Source organism: Mandrillus leucophaeus, unplaced genomic scaffold (assembly GCF_000951045.1).
Source record: "Mandrillus leucophaeus isolate KB7577 unplaced genomic scaffold, Mleu.le_1.0 Scaffold690, whole genome shotgun sequence".
Lineage (NCBI taxonomy): Eukaryota > Metazoa > Chordata > Mammalia > Primates > Cercopithecidae > Mandrillus > Mandrillus leucophaeus.
Window position 1 is genome coordinate 600,005 of NW_012107475.1, and position 18,918 is coordinate 618,922.

The window sequence follows — 18,918 nt, forward strand, 5'->3', positions numbered from 1 at the left end:
CTGAGAGGCTGCCTCAGTTCCTGATACCTATGGGTTACATAATTACCAAGGCAGCCAGAGACAGACTGATTCCAGCAGGCGTGCATCATTGCTTAAAGATATCCTATAGGAATCATCTGCAGTTAGAAGGGCAGTCTTCCTGTCAGATAACTTGCAACAAGTTCCCCCTCAAATAAGGAAAATACATAATGTGGTAGTTGAAATAGCAAAACCAGGCCCTTAAATAATGCAGTCATTGCTGACACATATTGACTCTTGCTTGAGTGAGTTTTGGTTGTTTTTTATCCAAACAGGAAGGAAAATTTTCCATGAAACAAAACAAAGTATTTAATGACTATGATGAAAAAGTAAAACTTTTGTTTGGGTTCATGTCCTGAAAATGTTAGGTAAAACATGTATACAGTTTATAATTACTAATGAAGCCATTTGCATTTTGTTAATGGAGAAAATCTCAAAAAAAAAGTCAAATATTATGCGGAACCTTTCAGGATAACTTTCCCATGAGCTTACTGTGCCCTAAACTTTTCTTGGTATCATGGTCATATAAAAGAAACACCAGAATCCTCATTCAGCAGGAAAGAAAAATGTATGTAAGGGGCATATCTATATATATGAAAGAAACGGCCTATAGAAAGAAAACAGAATGAAGTTAGGTAAAAGAAAACTTTATCTAACTTCATTCTGCTTTCTTTATATACATGCACACACACATATGCATATATACATATATATGTGTATATATATAGATGAAACATGCATTTTGTTAATTGAGAAAGGATGGCTGGGTGGGCCTGGAAGGCTGCCTCAGTTCCTCATACCCATGGGTTGCATGATTACCAAGGCAACCAGAGACAGACTGATCCCTGATCAGAGCAGGCTGATTTATTTTATTAAATATTATATTATATTATATTACATATATAAAGAGCAGAATGAAGTTGGGTAAAGTTTTAGAGTAAATCGTCCTGAGTTCAAATTTCATCTCACCACTTATTAGCTCTGTGACTAAGTTACTCAAGTGAGACCTTGAGTCTCAGTTCCCTCATTAATCAAATGGAGCATATAGGTATCTTCCTCTGTGATGGTCTTCATTCAGACTTCTATGATGATCTGAGCTTGATTCAGCATGTAGCACATGATAGTTCAGTAAATGCTTGTCATTTTTACGATTATCTAAAGAATTTATACTTTCAAAGCACATAGAGAAAATCAAAGACCCATTGTATGTCCTTTCTTATTACACCCTGCAATGAGAAAGATTCTTGGTGCCTATCCCATTTGGGACACATAATAGGTATTCAATAAAAGTTGTGGATTAAATTGGAAGTGCAGTTCTTTTGGAGAATAAAATAGGTGAAAGCAATTTTATTTGCAGAAGCAAAAGCCCGAAAACAAGTATTTCAAAGAATCATATTTGAAAATATCTGATAAATGCTATAATATTAATAACAATGATATCTTGATATTTTGCTCACTTCATAAAAATGCTTTATAAAATACAAACTATATTTCCATTGAATTAGACAGATATTGTGTAGGTTCATTAAATTGGCCAATAGTTGACAATTTCTGAGTACTTTAGGGCAAAAGAGAAATTCTCAGAGGAGAAAAAGAAAAGCACGTTGGGCATTATGAAAATGCTTAAAAGAGAAAAAAATAGATTGCCAGATAGAATAGATTGCTACCTGGCAGTCTGTTTTTGTTTGACCTTAATTCTTCATTCTGAATTTTTAAACTACTTTGGATTCCAAAACAAAAATTATTCAGAGAATATTTTTAAATGACAACAAATTAAATAATCTCAATATTTTAGGTTTTCTTTTCATGTAGGCGTTAAAAACGTAATCTTTACTTTCAAATTTTCTGCTTTATTTAACAAAGAAGTCCTGCATTAAGTTGTCCTAATGAAACGTTGGAAAACCATTCTCCAGCGTCTAATAAAAAACAGACCCATTATTTAATAGTTGCTGTGCATATGTATATGCTTCTATTCCCGGGTCTCTTACAGTATGTGTGTGTGTACATATTTGTGTGTGTGTGTGTGTGTGTGTGTGTGTGTGTTTAGTGCTACCCATTCCAATAGAATCTAGAGCTAAAATGGTTCCTGTTTCTTTATAGTACTCCTTTGGTTGACAGTCTTCTTTGTCCTATAGAGATTTTTCTTTCAATGAATAACTCAGACTCAAACTGCATATTGGTAACTATATTTTAAACCAAAAAATTCCTCACATAATAAATACATTTTATGCACATTAACTTTGAATTTACTTCAGAAAACTATTTACAATATAAATAATTATAAATGGGAACACTTTGCAAGATATCATTGACATAGCTAATATTTTCTACTTTACATTCCAAAGTAAAATTTCAAATTACAGCTTTATACTACAATGTCACTAAAAACTATACATTGCAACATGGTGTTTGAAATATTGGCGATCAGTATCTTTTCTCACAAATATAATCCTTTTTATAGCACATTATTCAAAAAACAAATGTAAAATATTTTATCTTTTTTGAAGTGTCTACTCATAATGTTTCATTTTTTGAAATATTTCCCTTTGGAAAAAAAGAAAAAAAAATTACAGTACTTCCAAAATTTTTTCCAGGCCAATTTCCTTTCTTTTGAAATGTAAACACATCAGGGTTATTGGGTGTAAATTTAACTGTGATTACATGTGTCCCAGGTCAGCAAATTAGGGTAAATTCCCCCCAACCCCATATAGATTTATGAAAGCAAAGTCCCATGCAGCAAAGTTGCAATAAACAAAACTGTAAATGTTTGGTTTAAAATTAGCAATTAGGATTTCTTATGTGAACCATCATTTATTTATGTGTGTGTGTGTGTGTGTGTGTGTGTTATACTTGGATATGGCACATTTTCATGAATATGATATAAAAATCATATTTTTGTCTGTGTGTGTGTGTGTGTGTGTGTGTGTGTTTGTATGCTTTCTGCATACAGTCCTAGAGAAGGAACTCTGAACAAACCCCTATTTGGCAATGACTACAGTCTCACTTTTTGAGTTAAGCACTATCCATACAACCCTTGCAAGAAATTAGCACCACACAGAAATTTCCCCCAAGAATATTTTCTATGTCTGATACCTTTTGCATGTGTCCATAACTGTTCTGTCATTCATTTAAAATTTAGAAAGATAACTAATGTTTTATCCACAGTAAGTTCCACAGTAAGAACTGGTTCAATAGATTTTTCTGTCTTGGACATAAATCCCTATTCACAAAAACTTGCCATTTACATGAAAGTTGAATCATTTACTTGGAGAACCATAGGATTTACATTCTTTTAAAAATCATTATGAAGACAGGATGTATGTCTACATCTATGATTTGAGTGAACTAGGGAACCAAATCTGGGCATTCAAACATTTTAAATCAGAAAGACTTCATTTGGTTGTATTAAAGTGTAAGCTATTCCACTAGGCCAGGTGAGTAACCCCAAAATGGTCAAATGCTCAATTTTCCAAATATCAGCATTCACTCTGTCACTTCCAAATACTACTAGGACTGATAGATTGCACTGAATATCTTAGTAATATCCTACTCTTGAAAGAAGAGCTATACAAATCAAATGTGTATTCAGAAGGTTTCTTTACCTTTGCTGCCGTCCATCAAACTTACTTGGTTTAGACCTTGAAGGCAGAAGTCTTGTATTTCACTTTAAAATGTCTATGTATATTTTCCAAATGGTCTTGTATTATAATTGATCCTCATCCCCCATAAGAAGGAGAAATAAAAATTGGAGCACATTATCTTTTTTTAGAAATCCCCTGAAGTTTATTTTAAGTGGGATTCTTTACCCAGAGGCAGCATGTGACAACATGGTATAGAGTGAATTAAGAATAGTACCCAATGGAAAAATCTAGCCCTATAAAATATAACCAAGAAAGAGCAAGTGGTTTTTCTGTATCAATGCTGAAGGCAATCATTTATTGCATCTGGTCTCATTTTGAATGACACCTCAGCACTGTCATATTATCTTTTATCAGGCAATTACAGTTTAGTTAAGCGAGCATAATATGACAAAAGACTTGTGGAGCTGAAGCACACCTAAATATCTGACCTGTAGTAACTGTGACATTAATATTATGCATCCCAAAATAACATATCATATCTGTATATTCCCAATAACAATTTAAACAGAATTTTCCCAAGAAAGATTGGGGAAACATTCACTTACTTCTTTGGTCATCCAAATTTTTAAAGTAGGTATGGCAGGTGAAATGGGCAGTAAAGATACTTATTATTACTAGAAAGCAGAATTCTACAAAACCATGAGTTATGTTTTACCTAATGAACTGATACATATTATACCGGTAATTGGATAGAGCACATTTTTATGTATCCCCAAGGTGATATAAAAATCATACTTCTCCATCTATTTCAATCAAATTTCATATGTCTCAACATTTGGCAAAGTTATGGAAATCAAGAATTAAAACTAAAGCCACATTAAGTTTAACTGATTAAATTATCAGGAACATATTTATTCTATATACTATTTTTAAAAGACACAGATGACATTTTCATCATGAGGAAGTATGTTCCTGCACAGAACAAAATAATGTAGATTATAAACACATTTTAACACATTCACATGTATATTAAGAAGGTACATTGTCATCAAATGTCTTAACTTACCTTGGGTCATTTTGTGATAATCATGCCATATTGCAAAAAATTTAAGCTATACAATACAGTGAGTTAATATGATATTTTATGTAATGTAATAAAGCTGCTACGATAAAATTATTGACATTCAGTAAATTTTAAAATGGTTATGTACTTAAAACTGGGTCAATCTACCAAAATTTTGAATCAAGATATAATTTAGTTAATTCTGTATTCCCTTAAAAATATTGGTCATGTCATTTTGAAGACCATTATTCCTTCTGATTACTCTCATCTCATCTGTGAAATTCATAATTTCTTCCTTTCACCAGTTAACTATCTTCCATATAAAAATTCCACTGAAATTCCTTTAGTGACAGCCTTTTCTTTAATATCAGTTCATTTTCCCTGGTTCTTAAGTTTCCAGTTCTTTTAGTTTCTGTCCCTGGCACATTTGGTAGAAAGTATAGCCACCAGAAATACCCATCTGTGAAAATTATCTTTCCAAAATACACCACATTCATCAAATATTTTTGTCTTCCAAACATTTATCAATCTACAGAATTCTACAAAACCTTTAGCATTCTTAAGACATTACTTCATGTTGCAAACTGATCAAAACTCCATTTGATGTATTCCAGGATTTCTCATAAATAATTTTCTCAAAATTACTAAATACTCTTGTTTGTATCATTCAAAATTTAGTTTCTATTGTACAGTCACCCCTTGGTATAAACAGGGAGTTGGTTCCAGTACCAACCCCATATAACTAAATTCTCACATGCTCAAGTCCTGCCGTTGGCCCTGTGGAGCTCGCTTATACAAAACATCAGCCCTCTGTATACTCGGGTTTCACATTTCTCCAAATACTGGGTTTTTGATCTGCATTTGATTGGGAAAAAAAACAACCACATATAAGTGAATCTGCACAGTTCAAACCCATGTTATTCAAGGGTCAAGTGCACTTTGAATTTTTTGAAAATATATATAACCACTAACTTTCTCACTTACTTGCACTTTTTTGCATTTACAGCACAAATGTTAACATTATCTAATTTTATGTAGCCTCTTCTTGCATACACAAACAACCCAATATTCATCTTTCATATTATCATTCAGATTGTCACCTACCTATGGACTGTCAAAGAATTGTGTGTTAAATGATGAAAATATACTACTAATCCCTGAGTATTCAATTTCATGTTCTGTTTCCAAAATTATAAGTTAAGTTCTTCCAGTACATTCCCCTCCTTAAATATGGCAAGAGTTTTGGGCATGAGACTCCTAGGAAATATTATCTATGAAATTTCTCTAATCACTTATATCATTTTGCTTTAATTACTAAAGAATAGTGCATTAAATAAATCTTGATATTTTTCTTCCTTGTCATAAATTTCTACCAACTACATTTTGGCTAAATCTAGAAAGTTAACTGTAACCTGCCTAAAGGAGCCCACACACCTGCTTAAGTCACAAAGCATCTAAACTTCTGTGTACAGAAAAACCAGAATGATCAGTCTTGACAACTCATAGCAGAGAGTTAATTAGGTAATAAGTTCAGTTCTGCTCTATCACAGAACATGGAACGTTAGGGCTGCCTTACAAACCAGGAAATTAGAGCCCAGGCATGGTGAATGATACAACTGTGATCGCAAAATTAAGTTATAGGTAGGGCCAAAATTAGAATCCAGAGATCTAGTCAGCTGGCCTTTCTACTACACCACACAGATGTAAGACCAAGTTTGTTGTTTACCAACAATAAGGAAAATAAACATTTTGCCTATTCCTTCAGAGTACTGCTCTTAGCTTTTAACTACTTGTCTATCAGCCTAAGCTTTTATCTTAGACCCTCGCCTGAGGCTTTCCACATGTTGTTACACTGGCACATATGTGCTTTGAAACGTTTTCAAACACTTACACTGCTGTCATGTAGCAATTCACTGGTTTTCCTTTTATTTTTGAATGTATCAGTCTTTTTTCTGGGCGAATTGGTTTGAATTTTTTTATTTAGTTGATTTTCCAAGCAAACCCCAAATATGTCATTTACTTATGCTGAGCCTTTAAATTGTGTCTTTTGAGATATCATTTTATTTCACTCTGCCTCTGGCCTTTCCATATTCATAGAACTTCTTCCAATTGAGCACACCAGGTTTTTGATGTGCGTCCCAACATCTCAGTGTTTTTACTTAGAAAAACCCTTAGCGCCATGTGAGTGCAATCCTTGTCCTTGTCTAACTGAAAAGCAAGGTGAAAAATTACCTCTTCCTGATTGTTTATAATGGATACCAGTTGAAAACTCATTTTTGCACCATATCCACAACCATTTCTCTAATTTATGCCTGAACCAAATGAGCTGGCTGATTTGAAACCACAAAGAAGTCAGTTTATAAGATATATCTCTCTCTTTCTCAGTTATTTTGGGAATGGAAATTTCTTTAAGAAGTTTAGGCCGGGCGCGGTGGCTCAAGCCTGTAATCCCAGCACTTTGGGAGGCCGAGACGGGCGGCTCACGAGGTCAGGAGATCAAGACCATCCTGGCTAACACGGTGAAACCCCGTCTCTACTAAAAAATACAAAAAACTAGCTGGGCGAGGTGGCGGGCGCCTGTAGTCCCAGCTACTCGGGAGGCTGAGGCAGGAGAATGGCGTAAACCCGGGAGGCGGAGCTCGCAGTGAGCTGAGATCCGGCCACTGTGCTCCAGCCTGGGCAACAGAGCAAGACTCCCTCTCAAAAGAAAAAAAAAAAAAGAAGTTTAGTGTGATAGAGTCCAAGAAAATTACCCATTTTTTATGTATTTACATTACATAGCCTATATTTCCATATGTAAAATGTATACCGCAGTTTGTAAGTAATAGTTTGTGTGTATGAGGATCACTGGATAGTCACAATGCAATGTTGTCATTCATCAGTCCTCTCACGTGGTATATATGTACACTTGATCTACATGAATATTTTTCTATTCAAAATTTATCTCTTCTGGTTCCCATATAATTAGAGGGGAAATTTGTGTATTCAATTTAGCTTCATTTTCTGTGTATAACCCTGAATGCTAGTGCTATGTTTTCTTTGATTTTATAGGAACACGTATCAAATACCCAGTAACTTAAGTTACCCTCTCTAACAATCTGTGGCATAGTAAATGCTGGTAATGGGGTATTAAACTATAAATACGTTTCAGAGATCCTTAAAGAACAAAATATTTCAGCAAAACATCAGCTTCCATTGGTTATTATAACAGATGTTCCCTTGTGTCCTTGTGCTGGGTCTGGTTGCATCCTTAGATGGGAAGTTACATCAAAGTGTGAGCCATTACAGCCCAAGGAATAGTTTCTAATGGTTTCGCTGTCATATAAGTGCTCCAGGGCATATCCAGTTAATGTGTAAGCATGCTTATCAAAATACTGCCGGTGAGAGCCAAAGCAGTTTGGAGAGACAGTAGGGTGGTCTCCTGCTGTTTGATGAGGAGATATATCCGAATGCAGATAGTCTTTAGCTAGGATCAAACTGGATTTTGAAATGCGATCCGAATTGGGACTACTTATCCGTGATAGTGTGGTGGGACTGTTGTCATAGTCATTTTCATGGGGGCTCAACATTTTTCCCTCTCTCTGCTGGATGTGGTCACAGGGTGAAGTGTTGGCAAGAGCAGAGCTGTGGCAGACTTCACCTGTTGTTGGGGGCTGTTGGTAGTTTGCAAAACAGAGGGAGTGTTTTTTCCCTGCCCCATTAATGGAAGCCAGTTGGTCTGAGGGGGCTTTCCTTAGCTGTAATCTGTTCTCTTCTTCTTTAATCATTTGCTGGGTGGCTCTTATAAGAGTTTCAATTTTGCTGGGTTCATGTGGGCTACTTTGATACTGCTCAGTACGATATCGATCACCTGATTCACTGGCCGACCCAGGATCTGGAGAACTGACCACACTATCTTCATCCCAATGACCTCGCCCTAGAAATTAGAAAAAGTCCAAAGTAAGTGATCTCAGAATTCACCCTCAAAAACAAATATATTTCATTTTCCTATTGAAATAAACTTTATATCTTTCATTTTTAATATGTGCACCAATATTTGAAACAGGCACAGGCTCACATGATACAGTGTCAACTCTCTGTACTGGATTCATATAAAATCAGTGAATTTTAAATGCAGACCAAGTTTATAACAAGTTTCTTAGAAGATAAACCTTGTTCGTTGTGAATTACAATTAGCAAAATGGTAAAGTGTGTTTATACTTCTCTATGGATATATGTTATTAGACTTGTCTGACTGGAAATAAGAGAAGGATGCATAGAATTTGGTTTACGTTATTCACTAGAGCACTGTCACATTAAATTGATGCTTGGAAAATGTTTTCAATTGGATTTGAGGGAAATAATTATATAGGCTGAACTATTCTCTCACTTCCAAATAACCTAAAATGTTAATATTGCTAAATATATCTTAAGTAGAGTTAAAATAAAGCCCTAATATATCTTAAGTACAGTTACAATAAAGCTCTAATATTCATTTTTAGAGTATTTGAAGGTTAAAAATATACATCTATTCACATAGATATATATGTAAGCATGGATGGATATAAATGAAGATTATAGGTATAGATACAATCTTGCCCAAATAAAATATAAATATCATCTTATCAAATTTGGTGGTAAACATCTCAGCTTCACAGGTAATCATATAGTAACTCAGGTACCTTAGATTGTTTTTGAAGTAAGGTAAAGAATAAGGCCAGGCATGGTGGCTCACATCTGTAATCCCAACACTTTGGGAGGCCCAGATGTGTGGATTACCTGAGGTCAGGAATTCAGTACCAGCCTGGCCAACATGGTGAAACCCCATCTCCCCCATCTCTACTAAAAAATACAAAAATTAGCCAGCCATGGTGGCAGGCACCTGTAATCCCAGCTACTAGAAAGGTTGAGACAGGAGAATTGCTTGAACCCAGGAGGCAGAGGTTGCAGTGAGCCGAGATCGTGCCACTGCACTCCAGCCTGGGCGACAAGAGCGAAACTCTGTCTCAAGAAAAAAAATTTTTTTAACAATAAGGAAAGAAATAAAATATGGAGGAGTAGTGCATCCAAAGTATATTCCATAAACCAAATTATTCTCAAAACAGTCTGAAGTCAATATAAAAAGAGAGAAGAGAAACAAGTAGGAATATATGAAAGCTGTAAATTGCTTAATCAGCAGAGAAAGCCTGGATCACACTACTCATTGCTTTCCTTTTCTCTTTTCTTCTTGTTTTATTTCTAATATTTTCCTCCAGACCCTGTAGGTTAAGCCAGGATTTTCACTTAACTCTATTCTTTGGCGAGTAATTGCCCTTTGCTCTGGGTTTCCATTACCAGTCGACCAAACTAGGGATACTCAAACTAAAATCAGAAAAATAGAAAGCAAAAATAGAAACAGATTAAAATTACTCAGCTTCTGAGTGGTACTTGACAGGAAGGTTTATTAATGGAAAGAATATTGCCTAGCACATTTCTCATTCTAAAGACAAAAGTAGTAGTATTGGGGCCTTCAGATCAATCCTAATGTCACTGGCTTTTAATGAAATAGGAAGGATTCCAAAGACCGGTCTGGACCCAAACTTGGAATGGACGGAATGAACTCTCCTTAACCAGTTTACTTTGAAATGAACAAAGGGAAGCATTAGCAACAATCAAGGCTTTAGCTATGGTGCCCATTTCAATGTGTTTATAAAGCTGTATAATTATCCCAAGGTGAAAATTCCAGTGCATTCTACATATTGCTTCATCCTTTACTCACGGGATCATCATTGTGGGTTGTCATAATGATGGGGAAAGAATGGGAAGTTACTGGCATTTAGTGCCCAGAAAGGTTAAACATTTGTGATATGTGTGACTGTCCATAAAACAAAGACTGGCCGTCTCCAACATATCAATAGTGCCCTCATTCAGAAACACTGCTATGACCAAATGAACCTACAGACTGTTCAAGTCCACATTTGAAGCATGCAGATACAAAAGAAAATAATGCACGAGGAATGTAAATGCGTACACACTACGAATTCAATAGACATATTCAATAATAAACTACATAATTTCAATACTTTCTGATGTTTAAAATAGGAATCTTTTTATTCACTTGTCAAAACTAAATGTATTTGGCAAATACTAGCAAAATTCGTAACAGAGTGAACTTTTTTAAAAAATCCCATGGGTTCTGATTTGTAAATCAAAGAAGAGAACTATTTGGTCATTCACTCTAGTGTCACAATATGATGAACCTGCCCAGGGCCTAAAGCTTGGAGTTCGGGAACCCTTTCGCCTGCTCTTACCATGGATCCTGTGGACTGAAGCGATGTGAGGCATGCTGTTTTCATAGGCTTCTCTGCTTTCTGGGGAGGCCTTGGTCAGGGGCAAGGCTGCGCGAGAGCCCCACCAGGGCTCCCTCCCGGCCTGCGGCGTTCCCAGGAAGTACCTGCCTGCCTCACACCGGCCTCCTTCACAGGCCTGGGTATGGAAATGCCTCTCTTCTACCAGCCTGGAATGGTCAAGCGCAAAGCCATAGCAAAGAGAGCTGCGGTCCGAGAACTGTCTGTAGGCGCACGATGCATCGTGCTGGGAGCCAGGCCTGTCGGCGGGGTCCAGAAGCTGCGGAGAGGCCGTGTCGGTCAAGGGACTTCCGCCCCACTGGCTGTCATGATCAGATTCCGATCTTTCCGTGTGAAATCCCGAATACTGAAACCGAGTAGGGGAGAAAAGTTCATTTCAAAAATCGATCAATCAGTAAGCGAAAACAAACAGACAAACAAAAAACAGCTTTTATTTACTCTGCAAGCACCCTTAAGGTCTAATTGTCCTGAGGTCGTCAAAATAACCGTTGCTTTGGCATCACGGCTTGGTGCACAACTAGTTAGGTGTGCACACCTAACTTGGAATTACTTAATTCATTATGATGCTTCCAAAGAAAATCCTTTTGGCTGCTGAAAACAGGAGATAAAAATAATAATGAAAACCATCGACTGAAGTACTAGGCCCTGAATGAAGTGCCTCATATGAACTATCCACGTAGCTCCTATAGGAAACCCTTAATGGCACTATTAGTATCCTCAGTTTATAGATAGAGAAGCTAAGGCTCAGAGAGAGAAAGTGATTTGCCCAAAGCCACAGTGTTTGCAGGTGACAGAATGAAGATTATTCAAACCCAGGTTCTTCATGTACCCTGACAGTATTGCCAGAGAGAGATTCCAAGTAAGTTCCATATTTTATTTCTATTTGCTTTCTACGTTTTTTTTTTTTTTTTTTTTTTGACAGGGTCTGGCTCTGTCCCCCAGACTGGAGTGCAGTGGCGTGATCACGGCTCACTGCAGCCTCCATCTTCTCGGCTCAAGCAACCCTCCCAACACAGTCTCCTGAGTAGGTGGGATCACAGGTGTGCAAACATGCACAGCTAATTTTTAAATTTTTGGTAGAGACAGGGTCTCACTTTGTTGTCCAAAGTGGTCTTGAACTCTGGAGCTCAAGCAATTCTCCCACCTCAGCCTCTCAAAGGGCTGAGATTACAGATATGAGCCACAACACCCAGCCTACATTTTTTCTTAATTAAAACAAACAAACAAAAACCTAAGGTTTAAGGCACCAATGTCCTGAAACTTAATCTTCATACTTGACTGTTAACTCTCTGAAGGCCCTGCTGGATAGATGGCAGAATAGTTAATAAGTGCTTACATAATTCAATTGCAATGTAACTCTTAAGAAGTCTTGTCCCACATAAGAGCTAGGCCTATTCACTAGCATTTGCCTCTTGTTTAGAAGATACAACTTGAAATATGCATAGGGTCACCAGAAAATAACAAGCCACAGGCATTGTTGTGCTTTGTTGGAATTAAATGGCTTATCTACTCCCAGACTATTTGGTCAGGTTTTGAAAGAAAATATAAAATGCTTGGTAGATCTCCCTCAGAAGTTTGCTCAGTTTGAAGGCCCTCGTGAGCCACTAAAATCAGTAATATAATAATAATTTTTACCAGTTTTGGGTTGCCTAATGCCAAACAATTCTAGGTACTGTAAAGAGATTACCTACTATGATAATGATGGATGCCATTTATTGAGAGTTTACTATGTGTCTGGCAATATGCTAATCATTCCATATACATTTCATCATTTAATCCTCACAACCACCTGAACATAATATAGCTCCATTTAATAGAGGAAGAAAGGACATTACTACAAGTTTTAATAAGATGCTACAGCCACCACACAGTCTATCTGGTCTCAAAGCCTGCACTTAAAACCATGATTTTACATTTCAGATAAAACACTCTTAAGGAAGAAAGGAGAGAAAAAATGATCCAATGTTAGGGAGATTTGCAAGGAAGGAGGAGAAACTGTTTCACAGTCCCAGGAACCAAAATACAAGTCCATTTTAGACTTTTATTTCTTACCCCAGAATAAACAGGGGTGGGCATGTGTGGTGTTGTGGAGGGAAGAAGAAAAATTCCTAGTCTCCACTGCTGTTCCCTTGTCACCCATGATGAGAACTTCACAGGACAAAACAAACTTTCCCCTTACCAGTAGGCCCACCCTGTGGGAATAAGAATCCTGGCTCTTCCCATTTCAGTACAAAGAGGCATCTCAGTCAAGGGCTCTTGGGGACAGAGAGATGAACTACACAGGTTCCTCTGGGGAACCTCCAAAGTATGCCAATATAGCATGCTCAGAACAGAGTCCTGTGCAAATTCCAGGTCGAAATTTTTCCTTTGCCATTTCTAATTATTACTTTAATTATTTTCCACATGCACATATGGGCTATCACCATATTCCATCAAGAAAAAAAATTTAAAAATCCACCTTCTCTCCCTGCAGGGTTGTAGGATAGAAGACATCAAGGCATCCTGGGACTCAGATCCTATATCATGCCTTCCACATGCCATCATCCTCTTCTCCCAGTGAACCCAGACTCTCTTTTCACAAGATACCACCTTCACTTTCACCAAAGCAAGACTGGCGCTTCCTCACCTTACTGAGTGGGGATCCAAGTGCTATACATGTACATGTGTTCCTTGAGAGTACCATCCATGTGCTTGCCTCAGAGAAACTCAGACCATCAGTGTTATTCCAAGCTAGGAGTTGCCCAGATTCTGCTTGTTTTCATAAAAGTATAAACTAGGTCTATTTCTGAGGAACTCCAGTCAAGACTTCTGAGCCCTGTTAAGAGGGGGAAAAGCTTTCCCTGAGTGTGTATGGGAAAGTGCTATTGGCACAACAGAGAAGAACATTCTGTCCTTCAATCAAATGAAAATTCAACAAGAGACAACCTGGGCATACAGGAGGTATACATTTCAAGAGTACCCAAAGAAGAATTTGAAGGATAAGCCTCTTGTCAATAGGCAGGAAACCACAACACCACCAAATGCATTGCCCTGAGATATTCAAGCAGGCGGAAGTTGGGTGGTTCAGTTAGTCCAAGACCTCACACTGCTTAGGAGATACAGAGGAAAAACCTCACAGTAAACCTTTTTTTTCAAGACCTATAAATTTACACTAGTGGGCACCATCAAAACTCTGAGCCACATTCATCCCTTTAAAATGAACTGCACTTGGTGTAAACTCTGTTGAGGACACTACAGCCGCATTACTTGATCCAAAATGTTTCAGGTATTCATTATATATTTGAGAAAAGAGAGAAGGCAGAAAGAGAGGAAGGCAGCCGGCCAATATATGTAGTGTGTGCGGTGCAATGAATGAATATTGCATAAAAATGCAGTAGTGGGTTAGATTAGACTTTATCTAACTTGTCTTTCAGCTCTACTACTCTTTACAATATAATAACTATTTGGTATCCTTTTTAGTGTTGAAATGTTTGAGTCCTGTGCTTGTCCCTACATCTCAGTTATTGGAAGAAAATAATTATTGAGAACAATAATCCAAGTCTACAAATTTTTATTGTCATAATTATAAAAAGGAAGTTATTGTGTAAATTATAATTTTACTATAATGCCTATTTTTCCTCCAAGTATCCCGTTATGACACAATTTCATTAGGAATTACATACTGCCTCTTGATCAATAAATTATTGCATTCTAGAGGCTTCTGAGTTTGAAGGATAATGGCAACCACTGTAATCTGGATCTGTCCACACATTCTGCCCTCAAAACCTATAAAGTCATTAAGAAGCACAAATTAAGTCACACATTACCCATACTATCAGCATTACTTGGAGGCAGAAAATGTGACAAACTTCAAATATGCTCTACTGATTTTTGACAATTCAGTGAAGGAAACATAAACTTCTCAGCAAATGGTGCTAGAGTAATTGGATATTCATAGGCAAAAATCAAATAAATCTCAACCTAAGTGTCACAGCTTATATAAAAAAATAACTTAAAAGGTTCACAGACTTAAATGTAAAACATAAAATTATAAAACTTTTAGAAAATAACATAAAAGAAAATCTTCAAGGTCTAGGACTAGGTAAGGAGTTTTTAGACTTGAAAGCGAAAACACAATCCATAAAAGAAAAAAAGATAAATTAAACTAGATCAAAATTAAAAATTTTTGCTCCAAAAAAGACCCCATCGGCCGGGCGCGGTGGCTCAAGCCTGTAATCCCAGCACTTTGGGAGGCTGAGACGGGTGGATCACGAGGTCAGGAGATCGAGACCATCCTGGCTAACACGGTGAAACCCCATCTCTACTAAAAATACAAAAAACTAGCCGGGCGAGGTGGCGGGCGCCTGTAGTCCCAGCTACTCGGGAGGCTGAGGCAGGAGAATGGCGTAAACCCGGGAGGCAGAGCTTGCAGTGAGCTGAGATCCGGCCACTGTACTCCAGCCTGGGTGACAGAGCGAGACTCCGTCTCAAAAAAAAAATAAAAAAGACCCCATTAAGAGGATGAAAAGACAAGCTATAGGAAGGGATAAAGCATTTACCGACTACATATCTAACAAAGGACTAGCCTCTGGAATATATACCTAACTCCCAAGACTCAACAAGAACAACAAAAAACAGTGAAAGATATGAAGTGGCACTTCACTGGGTAGGATATACAGATGGCAAATAATCATATGAAAAGATGTTCAACATCATTAGTGACTAGGAAGATGCAAATTAAAACCACAATGAAATATCACAATACACCTATCAGGTTGGCTAAAATAAAAAATGACAACACCAATTGCTGGCAAAGATGTAGGAAAACTGGATCACTCATACAATGCTGATGGGAATATAAAATGGTGTACTTACTCTAGAAAACAGTTTGGCAGCTTCTTAAAAACTAAATGTGCAATTGCCACATGTAATCCTGGACATTTATCCCAGAGGAATAAAAACTATATTCATATAAAACTTGCACACAAATACTTATAGCAACTACCTCTCTGCACTTCCAAGTCCACTTTAATTGTTTCCTTTCTTTTTCAATGTGGCAAAATACACATAACATAAAATTTACCATCATCCATTTTTAAGTATACAGTTCAGTGTCATTAAGTACATGCATGGTGCCATGCAACCATCACCACCATTCATTTCCAGAACTCTTCATTTTACAAAACTGAACTCTGTACCCATTAAACAATAACTCCCCATTCCCTCTTCCCTTCGGTTCCTAACAACACCATTCTAATTTCTGTGTCTATTACTTTGACTATTCTAGGTACCTCACATAAGGAAATTTGTAGAGTATTTGTCTCTTTGTGACTGGTTTATTTCACTTAGCATTATGTTCTCAAGGTTCTTCCATGTTGAAACAGGTGTTAAAATTTCCATCCTTTTTAAAACTGGAGAGTGTTCTATTGTATATACCACAATTTGCTTATCCATTCACCCATTGATGACATTTGGGTTGCTTCTACCTTTTGGCTATGAAGCTACTAGGAACATGGATGTACAAATACGTCTTTGAGACTCTGTTTTTAATCCTTTAGGGTATATAACCAGAAATGGGATTGCTGCATCATATGACAATTCTATTTTGAATTCTTTGAGGACCTGCCATGCTGTTTTTCATAGAAGCTGCATCATTTTACATTCCTATCAATAGTACAAAGGGTTCCAATTTATCTACATCCTCACCAACACTTGTTATTGTGTGTGTGTGTGTGTAGTAGCAGTAGTAGTGGTAGCCATCCTAATGTGTGTGAGATAGTGTCTCATTGCAGTTTTGATTTGCATTTCTCTAATGATTAGCAATGTTGAGCATCATTCTGCATCCATATTGGTCATTTGTAAATCTCTGGAGAAATGTCTATTCAAGTCCTTCTCCCATTTTTTAATTGAGTTGCTTTTGTTGTTATTGAGTTGTCATAGCTTTATTTTTAATAACCAAAAACAACAATTAAAAAAATGAACTATTGATACATGCACCAATGTGGATGAATCTCCAGTGAATTATGCTGAGTGAAAAAAGTCAATTCCAAAAGGCTGTATGATTCCATTTCTACAACATTCTTGTAATGACAAAATTACAGATATGAAGAACAGATTAGTGCTTGCTGAGGCTAATGACAAAAGCAGGAGCAGGAGAGAGGTAGATGTGGTCGTAAAAAGGCAACATGAGGAATCCTTGTGGTAGTGAAATTGTTCTATATGATGATAGTAACAGTGCAATATCCTGGTTGTGATACTGTACTACAGCTTTGCAAGATGTTACCACTGGGGAAACCAGATAATGAGTAAATGGGCACTTTCTGTGATACCTGCATTTTAATTTAGAAATATATCAAAATTACAATTTGATTAAAAACAGAAAAATAGACAAATCAAGAAAACACATTAAATATAGCATAATGCATACAGTAAATATTAAATAATATGACAGCATTGAATCGAACATATCAAGCCCATCAATAAATGTGAATTGGCTTAAATCACCAATTTTAAAAAAGAATTTTCTGATAATTTATAGAACAAACCCAATTCTATACTGATCATGTGACATACCTGAAACACAGTTTCAAAAGGCTAAAAATAAAGGAAAAGGCAAACATAAACAAAGCAAATGTAGACAATAAGAAACCAAGAGTTTGCATTGTAAAACCAAGCAAAGTAGAATTTAGCCTTAAAAAAAAGCAGTAAATAAAACAAACATAACAAAAGACATTTTATGTTGCTAAAAGCCAGAATTCACAATGAAGGTAGAAATGTTATGAATATTTATGCATCAAATAACATTGCAATGCCATCTATATGAAGCAAAAGCTATAGGAGATACAAAGGAGATATAGAAACACTGACAAATAAAAGACTAACATACCACTCTCAGTAACAGAGTAAAGTGAATTTTAAAAATAATAAAGACTACAGAAGGCTTAAAAAAAACGAAAACCAATCAGTTAAATTGTATGGCTATATATCACTTCAAATACTGATAATAAAGAAGAAACCTTCTTGATGTAGATGCCCAATCATCAAAATGGAGCAAATATTAGGTCACAAAGAAAACTTCAGCAAATTTCATGGAATAAAAATATAAACAACACCCTCTGATCACAATGCATAAAAATGGAAATTAAAAACAAAATTAAAAAAAAAAACCCTAAAACCCCCCCCAAAAAAAAAAAAAACTTTTAAATAACCTTTGGGGAAAATAGGCAACCACAAATTATGTAAATTAAATACAGAATTCTGTAGGTAAAAGCTACATATCCAGACCTATGAGATCCACAGTTTTGAATAGCTTTACATAGGAATGATAGGGACATATCAAAACGACACAGGAGCCAGCTGGAAGGAAATCCCTCTGGCCAAATACAGAAAAACTTAAGCAAAAGTAAATGACAGTAATGAATAAATTGTAACCCACTAAATAAACCCATGGGTCCAAACTGATAAACAAACTAGCTAATAAATAGGGAAACATAAATGAATCTTCCTTACAGGAGAGTGCCAATTGATAAATATGGAGGGAGTAGTTGAGTTAGAAAATAAACATTTTGCAATCACCTCGGTAAAGATTTATTTGGGCACAGATGATCATGAATGATAAATCTCGGAGAAGAACTGTTGAGAAATAGGCTATTTTTATGGTCTTAAAGGGTTTCCCCACAGATTGCTTTTTAATTAGAAGGCAAAAAAAAAGTTATACAGTAAAGAAACCAAATGATACTTTCACCAGGTGATCAAAATTAACATCACCAACCAAGTCAGAGCAGATGGACATTATGTGCCTCTGGATGTGACAGACACTCTGAAGACACAACCTCACTGATGAAGTATTCCAGTGGATAATGTATAACCAGAATCTAACCATGAAGAGGCAGCACACAAACTCAAACTGAAGAACATTCTGTAAAACAACTGGGCTGTGTTCTTCAAAAAT

General features: G+C 36.4%; 1 protein-coding gene across 1 annotated transcript in view; it reads right to left on the reverse strand.

Annotated features, from left to right (window-relative positions):
- Positions 1-7,847: 7,847 nt before the first annotated feature.
- The window catches only part of SIM1 (single-minded family bHLH transcription factor 1), a 74,381-nt gene continuing 63,310 nt past the window's right edge, over positions 7,848-18,918 (reverse strand). The window contains exons 11-12 of the mRNA XM_012002616.1: positions 10,932-11,334; positions 7,848-8,578 (exon numbers count right to left, since the gene is read on the reverse strand). Coding sequence (XP_011858006.1) covers positions 7,848-8,578; positions 10,932-11,334 — 1,134 coding nt within the window. The remainder of the gene's footprint in view (positions 8,579-10,931; positions 11,335-18,918) is intronic.